Source organism: Mangifera indica, chromosome 17 (genome assembly GCF_011075055.1).
Source record: "Mangifera indica cultivar Alphonso chromosome 17, CATAS_Mindica_2.1, whole genome shotgun sequence".
Taxonomy (NCBI): Eukaryota; Viridiplantae; Streptophyta; class Magnoliopsida; order Sapindales; family Anacardiaceae; genus Mangifera; species Mangifera indica.
This window is the reverse complement of record NC_058153.1, coordinates 4,788,160-4,807,663: the sequence shown is the minus strand read 5'-3', so window position 1 is coordinate 4,807,663 and position 19,504 is coordinate 4,788,160. Positions and strand designations below refer to the sequence as shown.

The 19,504-nt window shown below is 30.8% G+C and overlaps 2 protein-coding genes across 3 annotated transcripts; one reads left to right on the top strand and one right to left on the bottom strand.

Moving 5' to 3' along the window:
* Positions 1-1,271: 1,271 nt before the first annotated feature.
* On the bottom strand, positions 1,272-3,674 carry LOC123199926 (uncharacterized hydrolase YugF-like). 2 transcript variants are annotated; one of them, XM_044614974.1, is made up of 4 exons: positions 2,849-3,674; positions 2,259-2,354; positions 1,932-2,045; positions 1,272-1,696 (listed from the first exon to the last, which is right to left on the bottom strand). In XM_044614974.1, the coding sequence occupies exons 1-3, from the start codon at positions 3,476-3,478 to the stop codon at positions 1,941-1,943; spliced, it is 831 nt and encodes a 276-aa protein (XP_044470909.1). In that variant the 5' UTR covers positions 3,479-3,674; the 3' UTR covers positions 1,272-1,696; positions 1,932-1,940. The 2 variants fall into 2 exon arrangements, with proteins under 2 accessions (XP_044470909.1, XP_044470908.1); XM_044614973.1 differs by having other exon boundaries at positions 1,978-2,045; positions 2,849-3,671.
* A 9,131-nt stretch (positions 3,675-12,805) lies between these two features.
* On the top strand, positions 12,806-18,758 carry LOC123200425 (polyadenylate-binding protein-interacting protein 7). The gene is made up of 6 exons (XM_044615598.1): positions 12,806-13,175; positions 13,968-14,832; positions 15,523-15,973; positions 16,077-16,147; positions 17,091-17,215; positions 18,097-18,758. The coding sequence occupies exons 2-6, from the start codon at positions 14,059-14,061 to the stop codon at positions 18,386-18,388; spliced, it is 1,713 nt and encodes a 570-aa protein (XP_044471533.1). The 5' UTR covers positions 12,806-13,175; positions 13,968-14,058; the 3' UTR covers positions 18,389-18,758.
* Positions 18,759-19,504: the final 746 nt, after the last annotated feature.

The window sequence follows — 19,504 nt, the reverse complement described above, 5'->3', positions numbered from 1 at the left end:
CTATCATAATTAAATTTTAAAAAATTCATTTTTTCTCTTAAAATGCTAAATTTGAAATTTGATCACTTCCTTAGACGAACAACATCCTACAATGGATCAAGATGTCATCTTCCAGAAGACAACCTCTGGATGATTAGCATCATCTTTAGACAATACTTCATTATTTAGATTTGAATGATACTTGTCATCCAACAAAGTTTAAGGCCTCCAGTCATCTGCGATTGCCAATTGTTAGAACTGTGAAGAAAAAATCCAAAGATTAGATAAATAAAATTAAAAAGAAAGAATAACACTGAAAAAAACAAGGTGTAATGAACAATATTGTTTTCTATTATACTCTTAATAGGTAAAAACGCGAATTATTTATATTTAATTGCAATTCCTATTTAATTCAAGTTTGAAATATGTTGCTTCAAATTTTTGAACAAAAAAAATATTAAACACATATATTATATATTTGTTGTATTAAAGGCGTAATTTTTGTCTTTTTTACATTTGTAGTTTATTTATGAATTTTTTAAAGTATAAAAATGTCTCTTATCTTTTTAATTAATTATTGTAATAAATTAATTATATAAAATTAAAAACTCAACTTTTTATCATCTAAATTTCTAATCTCTCCTGATATTTTTTTATTATGATTAAATTTTAATTATATATTTTGTTATATTATGTTTAATAGTCAACTAGATATTTTACATTTGAATTGTTAACTAGAAAATATATGAAAAATGTTAAATTATGTTTAATATTGTCGTATTTTTTGAAACGTATTATTAATAATATAACATATTAAACTTGTATATATATTTTATATTTTTTTATTCAAATTTTATGATTATTTTTTTATAAATGTATTTTTTTTATTGTATTATACATATATATATTTTTATATTATTTTTTTAATTCTTGGTATAACATATGCTTTGGGGTGGAAGGAAGTTTAAGTGGTAATAAAAAGAGTTTTATACATAACAGGTCATAGGTTTAAATTTTTTTGGTAATATTTTAAATTTTAAATTTTAATTTATATAGTACAATGATTATAAATTTATTATTATATCTTAATTTTATCTGTTTGATATGATTGATTCAATTTTGAAAGAATGATAAATTTAAGTTGAGTTTATTATTACCAAAAAATATATTAATAAAATTATGTAAATAAATAATATGTATAATTTTATATACAAACAATAATATATCATCATATAATTAAATATTATTTTATTTTTAATTTAAAACTATATCACCGTATGGTTGACATAAAATCACTGAAAATGTATATACTTTTGGATAACTCAAGATCCCCATAACACTTATAAAAATAGGAGTCAATCCAGTGACCTCCCAGTAAAATACTACAAAGTGAGGGCCAATAACTATTGGGTTTACAGACGGCCCAGACTAACTGGCCCACGTGTGAAACTGGGGAGATGAAACTTTATTCATAATCAACTAAAATTTCCATGCCTTGCCCAAGTCATGGCATTCAAATTCACACAAGCTTCACTAAATAGCATTACATTTCATGCAGCAACTGGCTTTGCCTCTGCCTAATTTAATCAAAATCCACTGTAATTAGACGGCACACAAGAACTTCTTAACAATGTTGTTGAACAATTGAGGCTTCTCAATTTGAGGCACATGGGAGGTCTTTTCGATTACTTCCAGCCTCGATTTCTCCCCCAGAAGCCTGCAAAATCGCCATAAATTGCTTTCGCTTTGATTATGGCTATCAGTCTCTGAAAATTTAAGTTAAAAAATAACAAATCTACTTTGAGTAAACAAATGAGTATATATTTGATGTGTATCATCAAGTGATTAAATAATTTTAAATTAAGAGTTAAATAATATTTAATCGTATGATAACATACATCAAATATGTAATTATTTGTGTAGTTAAAGTGGGTATATATAGTATTACTAACAAAAATAAATCAATCAAGTGGTTGGCAGATTGAAGAGGAGACATACTCCTTGAGCTCCATAGCCATCTTCAAGGGAAATATCTGGTCATGGTCTCCCCAAAGGATCAACACATTCTACACACTCAAATTAAGCGTAATTAGCCAGTTTACCAATTAATAAAATAATTAAAATTATATATATATTTTTTTTAATACATAAATATATATATATAATATTATCATATAATTAAAAAATTTTAAATTAAAAATAAAATAATATTAAATTATATAATAATACATCATTTACACCCTTAAAAGAGTATTTACATAAAAAGGGTAACAGAGAACCTGTTGAAGTGGGGAAAGTTTTGCAGTATCGTCCTTTCCAAGGGTGATTCCCTTCAGAAGCTGTATCTTCTCCTTCCTGTTGTCCGAGTATAATTTCTGCAGCCACAAACACCCATTTCATTTCCTCTCCTCTCCTCTCTTCAGGGATGAAACAATTAAATTAAGGGAATTTGGGTCGGGTCGCCCGCTTGACACCTCTACCAATAGTCTTACCAAACAAGACTTTGCATGGACAATTCACTTGGTAAGTTTAACTACCAAATTTAGAATCTATGCGATGTACACGTATAGGACAAGTTTGCACACATAAGTATTGTTATATGGTCTTACAAGGCAATTATATATTATATAGGATAAGTGGCTAACAGCTATATAATATCCCTCACGCAGATTCATTGGTCCTCCAAAAGTTTAGAACTTTTTTAAAGGAAAAAATTAAAGCAAATTGGTGAAAAGGAAAGATCATTAAGGGCAAAATCTTCATCATTGAAAAATATTATTCCTCCCCAATAATGTATGAATTATTGTCTTCTTCTTCTTCAACGTAATAAAACATGACAAATTAATTTAGAATAAGGATCAATGCTTACCTCAATGAAATCGTTGAGGAAAAAATCAGGAACGATGCTGAGTTTCATGGAGACGGCTAAGCTGGCTAAAGTCCTCAACTGTGATGGCGTTTTTGGCAACATAAGATGCTCGATACTCTCCACTTTCGCCCTCTTCAATAGGGCGTCGTTATCACTGCGTTTCATGTTGACTCCGGAGCTGGCGATCACGACTTTCTCCACCTTGTCCGGCCACATTTTCGCCATGTGATACGCCACGAAGCCGCCGTAGCTGGTGCCCATAACGGCGAATTTTTTAACACCGATGGTTTCCAGCAACTTCCCAACACAAACCGCTTGAAAAACCTCTGATCTTTCTGCGGACTTTGTGGTGGAGTTTCCGAAGAAGACCAGGTCAGGAACGTAGACATGGAAGTCAGGGGAGAAGAACTGAACCTGTTTTCGCCACTGCCAGATGGCTGCGGGGCCAAAGCCATGGATGAGAACGAGGGAAGGTTTTCGGAGGGTCTTTTGATCGGGGTTAGGACCCCAGAAGTGGATGGTTGTGCCGTCTTTCAAGTCGAGGGTTTGTGGGGCGAGGCCGGAGGCGGTGAAGCAACGACGGAGGTAAAAACTGTAGAGGGAAGCAAAGCTGAGAAAGAAAGGGGCCATGGTGGGTAAGTATGAGGTTAGAGCATGGCGGAGAAATTTAATATACGGTGGGAAAGAATCTGATTATATTAGTAGTGAGTTTTGTTGGTGATATTTTGGAAGGAAACTACTGAATTTTTGCTTAGATCAAGAGGCTGATTATGCGGTCGTTCACCTAAGGGAGATTTGTAATTAAATGTCGGCCAAATGACTAGGTCCCACGCCAACTTTGATAAAATGATTTTGCTACCCTTTTTATTTGAAAAGTCAATTTACATACTCATCATCCCTTTTGTTGATAAAACTGTTATACAAAAGGATAAATAGATTATTTTGCATGAAAGGATGTAAATCCAACAAGCCATAATGTATCTATAACTATATCCCCAAGCGGTAGTCCAACAAAGGCATGAATACAAGATGCAAACAGAATGATCAGTTAGGATTGCTTCTATCCCATTGTATTATTCATTGCGTATTAAAGATATCAGGTGCACTAGAAAAGAATGAGAATGCATCTAAACCATAATTACATACTGAAACAATCTTTCTTGAGAGATATGAGCATGTGGTGAAACTGATGAACTATACTTACCTTTGAATAGATATGTAAAATAAAGAACTTGTTGTATCTATTGTCCATATTTTCTCATATACTTTGAGAATTGTATGAATAGAGAGTGGTCTAAAGAAAAAGAGGTTCTCATGTGGAGTCACACACTGACTTGAGCAACGTGAGAGACTTGTGAATGGATTGAGCAAAGCCCTTTGGAGACGATGAAAGAATAAAATTTTACTGAGATTTAACTAAACATGAAGTTATGAAGAGTAAAATTGAGAAGGAAGTAATCGATGAGGACAGTTGGTGTTGGAGATTTTTTTTTTTTTTTTGCATAGTCAGTAACCTTAATGCCATTTTCATAGTTAAAATTAACTACGAAAATTGGTTGATGGGCGGAAAAATTGAATTTTCAAACCTAAAGGGTGGGCAAGGTTATTTAGACAAACCTTGGGTGGGAATGGGAGAAAACTATTTGACATGGATGGGTGCATTTTGGTAAATAAACATTTTCCTTCTTATTTTATGAAGAGCGTTATGCATGTAAAGTATATATTCTTTTATTTGCATGCAATTTATTCACAATATATATTATTTTATTTGCATACAATTTATTCATAAAAAATGAATAATATTATATATATACATATTTTATATATATAATTTGGGTATATAAATAATTTTTTATTATTATTTAATTGATTATTATTTTATATTTAATTTAAAATTATTTAATCATATAATGATATATCATTTATGTACCTAAATTATATACTAAAAAAATATATATAATTTTATTACAAAATATTTAATTGACACTATATATTTTACGTTCGCAAAATTGCATCAAATTATTGACATCACCAAATTACTCCTTAAGCTGTAACAAGTTTCAACAGGGACACAAAATTTTACAATCACAATGGTTAAAAAAAAATTAACATTGTAAGTCAAAGTTACAATAAATATTACCAAATGTTTTGAATCTGTGAGGTGGCGTATGGGCTAGGGCAAGCTGTCGAAATAGGAGAAAAGCAGAAGTGTGTGGAAGAAAAATTGTTTAATAGAAATTCAGAATGGTTGGGTTGGTGAGATCTTAAGATTTTCATCCACCTACATAAATTAATGCGCGTTATGGTGACATATTATATATATTTATATGGGCCAAATGACTATTTCCCACCCAAGGTATGCTGTTTTCCCAAGATTCTTTTATTAATTTTGAAAATTTTATTTACCTATCTGTAGATAGTTAAAACTAACGCTTTCGAAGGTAAAATCATCATTTTATCTATATTATAAAAAATAAACTTAAATTTGATTTAATTTTCCTCCCTAAACCCTAAAAACTAACAATTTCTCTAAACCCAAGTTTTAAAAAGCAACATTTTCCTCCTAGGGTTTTCAATTTTTCAGATTTAATTTTTCGAAGTCGTTTCTTCCTCTCTGATGACCTCTAGGCGATGTCTCTTCCTTTCCGATGGGGTCTCTTTTCGACAACTCTCCTGGGAGTGCTACTCGTCTTCGTCGACGTCCACTCCTAGGAGAGCCACCGGAAGAAGACCTTGTTGGAGAGGAAGAGTTGTCGTTTGGAGGTTACCGGAGAGAAAGAAACGACATCGAAAAATTGAATTTGAAAATTGGAAACTCTATGAGGGAAAATGCTATTTTTTAAAACTTGAGTTGGGGTGAAATTATTAGTTTTTATGGTTTAGGGGGGAAAATGATATAATTAACGAACTCAATTAATTTTAATAGCCCATGGGCGGATAAATGAGATTTTCAAAGTTAACAAGAGAAAACTTGAAAAATATGCATACTTTGGGTGGGAAATAGTTCTTTGGCCTTTAAATTATATATATAAAAAAAAATTATTTAAATATCATATAGATATATTTTACCTCTTCGATAATATCACACCTATAGATTGGATTTTTCTATTTTCATATCAAATATGCCCATTACCAAAAAAAATACACACCTTAAAACCCTAATAAATCCCATCTCCATCAACCTTGTGCCGATTTTCATTTAAGAACATACAACTTTCATTTAAAGGATGTTGGAGTTTCGTTACATATTGGAAAGTTATGGATATAGATAAACTTTTTGTTATTTGAGATATTAGGCTATATTCATATAACCTCTAGGGTGATAATTAATTTCATTATATGATTAGATAATTTTAAATTAAAAATGATAGTAAAACTATATATATATATATATATATATATATATATATATATATATATATATATATATATATATATAATTTGGATATACAGATAATATGTTATAATATGATGGGTGATTCTGAATTAAAGATAAAATAATACCTCATAATATTATAATACACTATTTGTATACTAAAAGTGTGTACACATAATATTTCTTTAAAAATAAAATAACATTCAATCAAACACTGATATATTATTTGTGTCCACAAATTATATATAAAAAATATATACACATAATATTACTCTTTCAATAATTAACCATTTGGAGGATGGTGAAAATTTTTTACTTTCAAAATCTTCGGCTTTGTGTTTGTTATTTTTTACTTTCAAAGATAGCAATAATTAACATATATGATAATCAAATTAAGGCTTAATGTTTTGGTTTAGGGTTAATGTTTACAGTTTAAGTAGGTTATGGATTTAAGATTAAAGTTTAAAATTTACAAATCAAGATTACGAGTTAAGGTTAAGAGTTAAAATCAAGGTTTTGAGTTCGAGTTTAAGTAATAGGCTAAGATTTAAAGTTTAACTATTAGGTTGTAGGCTTAAATTTAAAGTTTAAGGTTAAGATTTAGGGTTAAAGTTTAAATTTTAAGTATTATATTATGAGTTTAAGGTTAAGGTTTTTTGAGTTTAAGGTCTAAGATTTAAGTGTTAGAGTTTAAGATTTTAGGTTTTAAGTTATAGTTAAGTTTTACGATTTAGGTTTAGTGTTGGTTTGTATTATAGTTAAGTTTTAGAGTTAGCATTTACTACATTCATTTGTTTAAACTCCTTAAACGTACATGATTTAGATAATTACGAGTATTTAAGAGTGTCTCGTATATATAAGTTTACTTGTATTACACAATTTTTAGTGTGTTTTATTTTCTTTTCCTCCAACATTATTCATAATTTTTTTTTAACTGGAAATCCTTCTTATATTTGTTGAATAGATAAATCAGATTCATAATCATTATATCAGATAAATCAAGGTTTTACACATTATTTATAATATTATCATTTATCGTCATCTATTAACCTTCATGTCTAATCGACAAAACGATATTTAACATTTTGAATGATCTTGTAATGATAACGTGATTTCTTTTGGAATAAAAATATACTTTAAAATATTCAATATCCAGTCAAAATTTCATTTCACAGAATTGTATGGTGTTAGCATAAGAATCATGCTAAACATGCAATCGGTAAATAGTGCCATAGTTTAAAATTATTAAAGACACTAAACATGCAAAAGTATTGATTTACCCCTGAATATGCTAAGAAAAATTTAAACACCTATTAGAATGAAAACTTACAATAAACCCCTTGAATCCACTAAAGTTACAATACTCGAGATGATACTCTAATGCCTTTAGCCACCTTAGCTTCTAAATTTTATGGAAACATCCCCAAATATGCTAATGAAAATTTATCATCCCCCTTTATATTTAAAATCTTACACTAACCCCCTTTCAAAATTTAGGGCATTGGCATGAAGTTTAGTATTATATGCTAAATCTAAACTTTCAAATAAACCTGAAAATCCACCAAAAATTCCCTTTTTTTTTTTACATAAAATACAAAAATACATCAACATAATAATAAAACCAAGTACATATCGACCTTCATACATGAATTTAATATTTCTTATTGAATTCATATTTTTTGTGTGAGATTTTAGAAATGAGATTGTGAGATCGATAACAATAATGGTAGTTAGGGTTAAGGGATGTTAGGTTTTTGTTGAAATATTGGGGATGACAAAATAGTTATATTTAATTTAGTTGCTTGGCTATATTGGCATAATCCTCAACCTTTTGTCTACTTTTACATAACTACACCTAAAAATGTTTATTTTTATTAATAACCATCAAAATAACATGCAAAATTGAAGGGAATTTGTAAAATTGGCACATTTGGGGGTCTTAAGGAAATTAAACTCCCCAAAGTGGGAATGAAGCTTTCATATAATAGTTTTTTTCTTTTTTCTGGGTACGTGATGAACAAACCATGTAGTCGAATTGCAAATTATAATTAATATTGAAAATATAATTTTCTATACTATATTATGTACCGTATCAATTAGGGTTTTAAATTATTAACAATATTTTGAAAACTCACAATAATATTTTCAACCTAGCGAGATTTTACCGGTTCTAATACACTTTATGTGAATATGTGGGGAAATGATATTTAAGCAAAATAATCACAACAATATATAACATAAAGTAAAAATTACGAGAGAGAAAAATTGAATGCTCAATGAATAGTGGTTTGATACAACTTAACCTACATCTATTCCTTCAATCTATCTTTAATAGAATATTCTGTTATCTCTCATCAAAATCCCACCCAAATTTTTCTTCACAATAAAATAGTTTTTAAAGTTCTATTACCCTCTACAATCTTTAGAGTTTAATTTTTTTTACTAGAAATATCTAATCTCAGCAAGAGTAAAACTCACTATCTTACAATCAAATTTTGACAAATTTTGGAAGAAAAACTATGGGTAGATATGACCGTGTATCGCACAACACAATCCAATCCATTGAGTTACAAATGAAAATATATAATTAGAGTGAAAATACAAGTGAGAGCTCAAAGAATGAATTTCTCTGTTGAAAGTGAAAGTTTTTAACAAGTAATATGCTACTCTTCAAATGGGTTTTGATGGGTTTATATAAGGGGATTTGAAAATATAGCTATTATAACCAAAAAACAAATATTCAAATCCATAAAATTTGATCAACTATATTTAATTAGGTCAACTAGATTTGACATAATGTCTATCTGTCATTAATCTTTAGAAAATTTAATTGTCAAATTTACTTAACCGGTTTGGATTGGGTCTACCAAATTATAGAAAACCAAACCAATTTACCCTTTGTTTGATTTATCATGACAATTCAAAAAGTCGAGTTAGCCAATTTTGTCGACCAATTTAATTACATTTTGCCTTTAAAATTTTGAAAAGTTTTATTCCCCTTAAAACTTTGAACAATGATAGTTTACCATATTTTGAAAATTATAAAAAATCCTAATGATAAGAGATGACATTTTTGTCCATGATCTAAAGATTCATAATTTTGAATAGTTTAAATAATAGTATATTAAAATTAGGTAAAATTTGATTTTAACCTATTAATTTGAAAAAAAGTGACATTTTAACATAATATTTTATGAAAGCTTCGCATGCACATAATTTTTCTAATAAAGACTAACATTTAATGATTACAATAAAAATTACCTAGTTTGAGCTTCTTTCTGAATATTCAAAATTTTTTTAAGTGTATTGAGTAATTTTTGCATTCTAAACTCACAATAACGTAAAAAGCATAAGCAAATATGTTTAATTATTGATATATTAGTTTTCTATCATTAAATAAGAGTATGGTAACTCTTTGAGTCATCAATCATATTGTAAAATATATTTTTTTAAATAATAATAAAACAATAAAAATTTTTAATTGTCAAGATATCATCTTGTAAAATATCACCAAATATCTCTAAAGTTCTAAAACTTCTTGAATACACCCTTATAATGTCATCACTTCTCTAAAAATGAGTATTTTTGTGATATCAAAGTGATTCAAGGACAGTCATTTGATATGTCAAGGTCCTCCGACAATGAATATAATGTTCAAGAACAATCAATTAGAGATGAATGTGTAATGTCATCAAGACGAAGGATGAGTAGAAATTCTAATGAGATTGTTATGTGATAAAGTTATGCAAAGTATAAGATATGGAACACTAAGTATAAGTTTAAGTTATGGACATGATGTGATGTGATAGGTCACATATTTTCTAAGTGTTTTCACACTTATCCATTCTTTTATGTTTATTTTTGCAAGCCGGAGATAAGTTAGACAACTGCGGGAGGAGAATGGGTTACCCAACCAAGATTGTATAAGGATGGGTATTATTTTTGTTTCAGTTGATGTTCATGATGTATTTGTATATGTATACACATATTTTATGGCTTATATATATTATTAGAGGTGTCAATGGGCCAGACCAAGCCAGGTTGGGCTAGCTCAGGTTCGACCCATCTGACTAATGGGTCAGGCCGAGTCAAAAAATCCAAACAGTAATGAGCTTTTGGGCCGAGCCAACCCATTAATATATAAAGGCCTAAGGCCCGACCCATATAAAAATGGGTCTTAAATAGGTTGAACCGGGCTTTAAAAGTGTCGATCCAACCCATTTAATCAATATTTAAATTAAAAAAATTTAAACACAAATAATTTTTCAATTATTAAAACCAAGGACAATACTCAGAATATTTTATTTATAATCTCTCACTTATGACGGAGGAACCCCGTATTTACATAATGAAAAATATTATAAATTGTAACATAGTATAAATAAATTAATGTACATACTATATAAATTATAAAACATAAATAAATAAATATTATAATAATATTTAAATGGATTGAATTCATTTGATACTTGATCCATTTGTAATATTTTGTAATGATAAAATTAAAATAAAAATAAAATTACAAACACAAAGAATTATTATTTGTGAATTCAGATATTTTCTGAAAGAGAATTGGTGAGAGAAAATGAGATTGAAAATATAATGAAATAATTGAGATTAAGAGATTTGTAAATGAAAAATGAAAATGAAAATGAAGAAAAATTGAATGGGTTTATATAAACAAAAAAAATGAAGGCTAATACTTATGCCACAAGACAAAGGGAAGCAAGGCTTTTGCCGCAAGGCAGAAGTAAGAAACAATTTTTATTTTTAAACAGTATCAGACCGGATCGGGCCAATCCATGAGCTTAATATTAAAGCCTGATGTCCGGCCCAATAGGCCCATAGGCCTAGCCTGACACGCTACAGTACCGAATCGAAGTTTTTTGTGTCGTGTTTCGTATCGGGCCTCCATTCGATCCGACCAAAATGATATGTCTATATATGATATTTGAATGTATGAATGTCAGTGGATATTTTATTCAGGCCAAAAGACTTATTCCTATCCAAGGTTTGATCTATTCTCAAATTTTCACTCAAAAATTTTCAAAACTCAAATACTCATCTTTATATTAAAATTTTCAAAACTGTAATTAATAAAAAATTTAAAAAACCAAAATTTTATTTTATTTCCCCCCTAAGTTTAAAAAATTAACAATTCTCTTTCACTAATAGTTTTGAAAAGTTATATTTTTCCTCACAAGTTTTTATTTTTTCCATCACCACCTTTTGCATTTTCTCTCCCTCTCGGCTTCTCTTTCCCTCCCTAATTGGCCTTGTCACAGATGAGACAAAAAAGATTTTGTTTGAGGAGCCAACGATCAAACTTAAGAGGTTACATAAGGTTGAGGGGCATTTTGATCATTTGTGATTTTATTTATCAGATTATACATTCAGACTTTTAAATTATGCAATGCTGTTTTGATAGTTTGATTTTAAATATTATTTAATTTTATTTAATTTAATTATTTATGTGATTGAGACATTTCAATCAATTACGTGTTACAACTTTTTGCACACATTTAATATTGAGTGATCAATATCATGTTTTAAATTTCGCTATAAGTCAGTAAAAGTTTAAGTCAGATGCCTCTTTCAGATCATATTTCACCTATAGGTATATATTTGAAAATGAGTGTTATAGATATCATAACAATGGTGTAGGAGCAACACCGATGATTAGGGTTTCCAAAAACTTTCAATGACTACTTTGTGAGTTTTCAAACATTTTAAAAGACAAATAAGAATGTTTAAAATATTTGGATCTAATATAATAAAATCATTTATATATTTTTAATTAATAGACAGTAGAATTACTATTTTACTCTTATATTATTAGCTCTTTTAATAAAGTTTGACTTTTGTAATAACATCTAATTGAGTTATTTTAAAATAAGTAAAAAAATAAATAATCATATCACCTAATTATAATTTACTACTTTAATTTATACAAATAAGTTTTTACAATTTATTATGTGTTTAATATAGTTTTAAAAATAAGATTAGACTGGTCAGTGTAACTGATTGAACCGTCAACCACTAATCGAGTTTAACTCTATTAGTATAACAATTTGATTTTTTTTTAAAATTCATTATAAAAATTTGAACAAAAATCTTGTTTATCATATTTTAATATATATACAATCAAATTAAATTTATTTTAATGTAAATAAGTTAAATTATATATTTAATTATAAATTATATAAATTTTTAATATTATTTTTAAATAATTAATCAATTTGATTACCAATTAAGTCAAATTATCTCTCCTTAATATCCGATCAGGACAAAGCTTGGTGGAAAAATATAATTTCATGTAAAATAAAACTATATATATATTAAAATATTGTTAAAAAACTATATATATATATATTAAAATATTTATATTAAAATATTTATATTAAAATAAATATAATATTGCTAAAAAACTTAACAAGTATTTTATAAAGCAGAGAGTATGGCGCTGCCTTTTTGTGCTTATCTTTGAAATCCCATTTACGCATTCTAGTAAAAAGATTAATTAACAGTCTAATCAAATCAAATCAAGAACTAAGAAACAAAAACACTTCTGTAGAACAAGTGAGATAGACATAGAAAGAGAAAGAGAGAGGTCAAATCTAGTGGCGACGAGTTGGGTGTGTCTGCTTGTATTATTTATATGTGGTTGTAGTCTCTGGCCTCCTTGCTTTGCTTCTCTTCTTCTTCTTCTCTGCTCAACTTTCATGGCTCTTTTCTTTACCCAGAATAAATTTGTTTATTTTATTTTATTTTAAACTAAATTTGTACAGAAATTGGATTATTTCTAATCCCGAAAGATTTCTAACTTCATATCTCTCTGCAACCATTCCTTTCTTTTTCTCGTATCTCATCTCATCTCGTATCTTATCCTTTTTTTGGATCTGTTGTCCTCATCGCCGGCGATTATGGATCCATTTGATTTGGTTCGTAAAGGTATATGCGTGTAAACTACTTTACTCTAGTCGTCGTGTACAGATCTTTGATTTTTATGGTTTTTATTATTTTTTTATTTTGCTTGAATTGATTTAGATCTTTGTGGATTATGTAAACTTTGTTTGTTTGAATTAATTTTTTATATTTTTATGAGCCTGATTGTGTTAAATTTTTTATTGGTCAAGTTTGGTTTTTGAAAATTTTTTAGGGTTTATTAATGAGCTTCGTATGTAACTTTTTTATAAAAAATAATTTCAGTATTCTGTCAAAAATCGAGTGAAATTGACTCTTTTTTCGGGGGAAAATCTTATCATCGTGTAATTTTAGGGTTTTGAGCTTTACCTTCTGTAAGATTTTCTTATCTAATTTAATTAGTTAAGCTGTTATGTTAATTTCACAGTTTTATTATCGAAAACGTAGTTTTGATTTTAACTTGTCACATGTTCACTTAAGTTTTAACAATTGATAGATTGGACATGATTGGTTTTACAGTTAAATTCAGTTGTTTAATATCCTATGTTGTCTTGATCGGTTCCTGATTATAGATACTAAAAGATGAAGTGCTTTTACTTCAACTTATTATTATTATTATTTTTTTTGAAAGGTTTTATCTAGCGATGGTTTCTATAAAGAGTTGTGTTGAGGTTTGTCAGTATCAATATTTATGTCACTGGAGATAAGGTTGTTGAGTTTGTTTGAGGAAAAGACTTGAGCTTATGCATGGGTGTGTCTGGAAAATTAGTAACTTTGTCTGTGACTAATTTTAATTCTGAAAAATTAACTGTCTTGCAGGTTTTGGTTAAAGCTCCTGTAGTTTAAGGTTCTTTTGGGCCGATTTTTATTTATGCATGTAGATTTCTTTTTGTTGCTATTTTAGTAAAGAATGAGCTTATCCAAGAAAGGGACTCAAATTAGTGATATGAAGTTAAACAGTCCAAACAAGGCAACTGTATTAAATCCAAATGCAGCAGAGTTCATTCCCTTTGCGCTCAGATCACCATCATTTGGAAGTTCCAGTGCAGCAGCTGCAACTGCAAGGTTTACTACTTCTGGGTCTGTAGGAAAAGCTGTACTTGATCGATCGGAGTCATCTGTTTCAAATAATTCTGATGAAGAGGCTCACCAGTATTGGCGTCGACAGCTCCCTGACGATATTACACCAGACTTTAAGGTCATGAATGAAGATGACTCTCCAGGACTTGGGGGTCTTTCGTTGGCAGGCTTGTCGTTACATGACAGCATTGATGGGACAGGGTTTCCTGCTCCTACAGGTAGTGGGTATGTGCTGACTGAGCAACGAGAATTATCTCCGCATCTTAATGGAAATAGTTTTGCAGAAAAGATGAGATTTTCTGCTTCAAGTTATGGGGAGGATCCTACCACAGCCAACTTTTTGCCTTTGTCACCTAAGCCATGGGACAAGCAAATTGTGGGGGTTGATCAGCTTAGGGAAGGGCATCCATACAATGGGAATCTCAGGCACAGTTTCTTGAATGACATATCTGGTGAGCATGGAATGATAGATGATACTGAGATGAATCCGGTGAAGTTTTTGGAATCACAGTTTCCTGGATTCGCTGCTGAAAGCCTTGCTGAAGTTTATTTTGCCAATGGGTGTGACCTGAACCTGACAATTGAGATGCTCATGCAGCTTGAGGTATTTTCAGTTTTTAATTAATCTGCCATTGGTGACAAGTTTCAGGTGCTCCAGTTTCTGCAGATTTGTGAAGATATAATGAAGTACCATTTGTTGGTTCTCAATGTCGATTGATGGAACGCTATTTGAATCTTTTATTATGAGGCTGTTTTCCAGATTATTGACTGTAAAAAAGTGGCAAATATGATGTTGATGTTACATATTATGATTCCTCAGAACCAGGTTGGAAATATTTATTAGGAGCAAATGTCCGCAATCTTTTGCTGGATGAAATGACAATCCACTCCCTATACTTTGCTGAGGAATAGTTCTGTTTAGCATTGAGAGCAATCTGTTGTATGCCTTTTCTGGCATGACTCATTGATTTCTAGGTTAAATAATGGTAAAATAGTCTTATGTATTGATGACGTATATATTCTGGCCTGGTAAAGGAGGGCCTGCATTTAAATGGAGTCATTTTTTCAATCTGTTGTATCGTATAGCTGCTGGTGATTATTACTGGACTTTTGTTTTTCTTTCTTAAAATTTGTTATGTGTTCTGATGAGCAGAGCCACATGTTTTATTTGTTATGTCTTGTACTTCTGAAGTAACAAAATTTATAGTTAGATACATGATTAGCTGTGTCTTTACTTCTGGATATCCTTTCTATTTAGTGTATTTTTCACTATATGTTTTCTTTCTAATTGTAGCTTCAAGTTGATGGTGGTTTCCATCAGAATTTAAGTTCAAAGACCTTGTCAGCTCCCAATCTTAGTGCAATGGACTTTCCTGCTCTTACAGTGACAGAGGGTCAGAGTGGTCCTTCAAAATATTCGGGAGATGATCTTCAGCAAAGTGGAAATCCCTATTATTCTTCTGACAAGGAGAATTTGCTTATGTTCAAGATTGGCTCTTCTATTCCATCAAGAGGTGCAGTAGATTTTGCTTCAGCCGTCAGAAAATTGGCTTCTCACGATTCTGGTGCATGGAAGTATGATAGAAATGGTTCTGCTGATAGCACTATTGGGTCAAGTCGAAGTTCTAATGTTTTGACTAGTGCTTACAGTGGAAGTCATGCAAGAGGAGTTTATGCTGATAGGTTACAGAATCGTGGTTCAGCTCGGACAGCCCCTGTTTGGCTTGAGACTGGAGAAGCAGTGGGTAATATTCTTTAGTTAACAATGTTAATTGCTTTAAACACCTTTTAATTCTGGGATAAATGCTTTCTGCATGTATATGTGCTTTAACGTTGTTGAGATGACAGCAAATTTGTATTCTGAGCTGCGGGAAGAAGCTCGTGATCATGCACGCCTACGTAATCAATATTTTGATCAGGTTTGTTCTGTGTGTTGCACTGTTTTGCAGCTTGAAATTTATTTACCTGTCTCTTTCTTTTAGTCATTTCAGTAATATGGAAACTACAATTTGGCATATACACAAGGGGCATTGGTAACATAGAGGAGATGACGTAAAGTATCTAATTTGAGTTATGAGACTAATCAGTAAACCGTCAGTATAATATCTAAGTGATACTATTTTTGCAGAATAATGATATGGTGGTAACTAGGTTTTGTTGGTTTGCCACTATAAAACACTTCCGAATAGAAGACAACCATATTTTCCCTCTATTCAATCAGCTCTCTCCCCTTTTCTATCCTTGCATTTATTCTTGTATCACTTATTTTTTAGGGACCCATAACAATGTCAGTAATTTCTGATTTTCTTGGGATTGTTTCATTGTTTTATGTGCCATCTTTCTTCGACCTTCTGGCTGTGAGGTTGCGCTGCTGTTGCCTTGGAGTTGATTATACAAATCATTTTTTTCTTATAGTGATAATGTTCTTACTTCGGCATTGATTATTCAATGTTTACCTATGGTGTGAAGTAAATTTATTGGTAGTGATAATATCTATTATTTGTCTGTGAAAGAAATTGAGTAGAGAGCTAATTCTTGTTTCAGTTTATATAGATAAATAGGTTTTGACATAGAAACTTGGAATTGTTTATCTGCATCACTTCTATTTTGAAGGAATGCTAGGCAGGACTTTATGAAAAGAGTCTGTAGATGCCAAAGATCTAATTATGAAATAGCAATTTCCTCTATACATCCTATTTGAGCATTACAGCTTAACTTTATTGGCTCTCTGGGGACCAACAAACTGTGAGTTTGTCATCACGGTTAAGGTTAAATGGCAAGTTATAGGAATGAACTGCCATGGTCTGTGTCATCCTGGGTGTAATAAATTTTCACTACTGCATTGTTTAATGGATTTTACAGGCACGGCAAGCCTATATTATAGGAAATAAGGCTCTTGCGAAGGAATTGAGTGCGAAAGGGCAGCTGCATAATGTGCAAATGAAGGCAGCACATGGAAGAGCTCAGGAATCTATTTACCGCCAGAGGTATCTAACTTCTTTGCTGTTTTAACTTGATCATGACAAGCTGATGTCTGTGACTATTGATTATTTTTCCCTGTCCTATTCTCATGGCTTCCCTTCTAGTATACTGATGGAGACCTAATAGAAATATTATATGAACAATAAAATTATGTGTACACGCTTTTGGTACATAAATATGTACACACATGGAGGTGTCATGATGTGATTGAATGATTTTGAATTAATGATAAGGTATTACCCAATCACATGATGACATATCCATATATGTATATGTTTGTGTATTAAAAGTGGATACCCATAGCATTGCTCGTAAAACCATAATTCGAAGCTGAAAATTTATTGATGTAATTAATTTCCTAGTCCCTGCACCTACTTTACCAAAAACGTGTTCTCCCCTCTCACTTTTCATCTTTGGTGTAACAATTTGAACTGCTAGTCTTTTGGTCATTGCTACATTTTTCACTCCAATTGTATCGATTGTATTTACAGGTTTGTGAGGTGACACTTGTCATCCACGGCTAGCTTCTTCTTTTTTGTATTTTATTGTGAATAGTATATAACAGATAACATTGCTTGCATAAGCATGCATTTCCTAACCTTGCTTGTATGCGTTTGCCTATATGGGCCTGCTTTATCTTTCATGCTGGTGCCTCATCTATGCTTGTAAAGGGCAGAAGATGGAAGATGAAAGATGAAAGATGAAAGACTGAGGCATCGCAGCATTATAATGAAAATTTGTTCGCTACCACAGAATGCCTGAGAGTGAAAATTATGGTCTCAATTGTGAATTTTATTTTATTTTTTTATGTGTTTTGTTATTGAACCAGGTAATCCGATTGTTGATGATTTGTTCTCTTTCACTGTGATTAATGGGCAATTTTCAGGAACCCGGTTGATATGCAGGGAAGAGGACAAGATCGGATGATAGACCTCCATGGGCTGCACGTAAGTGAAGCTATTCATGTGCTGAAGCATGAGCTGAGTGTTTTGAGAAGCACGGCCCGGGCAGCAGATCAACGACTGCAGGTTTATATATGTGTTGGAACAGGCCACCACACTAAGGGTTCTCGAACTCCAATAAGGCTTCCAATTGCTGTTCAGCGTTACTTGCTTGAAGAAGAGGGCCTTGATTACTCTGAACCACAGCCAGGGCTGCTCCGAGTTGTGATATATTGAGCTGTGAGGTACAGTAGTTATTCTTGACACCCATCAAATTCCATGAAGTCATTGTCATCATTTTTTTTCTTGTAACTGTAAATGGGAAGAAGTTGAAGAAAGTAGTCAGAGCACTGAAAAGAAAAAGAAAAAAGAAGAAAAAGGGATGAAAAATTAGGGAAAGAGAAAGGTGAAAAAGAAAATGAAGTGTACCATTATGGTTTTAGCCGGTTGACAGCAGCGTTACATTTTGGTAGCATCAGGCCTCGATGACCATTTTTTTTCTGGTTTAAATTTTTGTTAATCCTGTACCTTAATTTTAGTTTTTTTGTAATTTTTTTGTTTAGATGTAATTGATAGAATTGAATTACATGATAGTACAATTCATGAAGCATCTCATCTTCATCTCTCCTCTCACAATGACTGGTAGTTGCAGAAATATTATTAGGAATGGACAAAGGCAAAAGCAGGATGGTTTTCACACCCACAAGCACCTTACAACCAAGGTCACCCACCATGCCTAAACTCATATCCATTTTCCCCGTTGTGGCCAACTCCTCGCCACTTCCCTCTTTTAGTAGTCAATATAAACTAGGCTATTGAAGGTGCAACAATAACAACTGGGTTAATTTGGCCATGATTTATTGGCTGATGGAAGGTCCACACACAGGTATAGGAGTATCCAGATCTAAACACGCACTCAAAATGGTTTTATAGCACCTCCTTTAAATCAATTGGCTGGTTCTTGTTTGAGAATTAGCATTTAAAAGCTTGAAAGTTTGGATGAAAACGTTAATGGGTTTTCCATAGGGGCAATTTCATCCTGAAAAATAGAGAAAATGGTTTTAGGCTAATCCTTGAGACAATTTATACACCAGGCTAGTTTTCAAGTTCCACCTCCATATTAGAGTAATTTATTATAATCTCCTGAAAATATAATTATATTTAACTCCAATACGAATGATAATTACCCTAATTATATATTTTTAATATATAATTTAGGTATATAAATAATACATTATTATATAATTGAATGATTTTGAATCAAAAATAAAGTAACACTTATTCAAATGATAACACATTATTTATATATTAAAAATATATATACATAATATTATTTCTTTGAATTAAGGATAA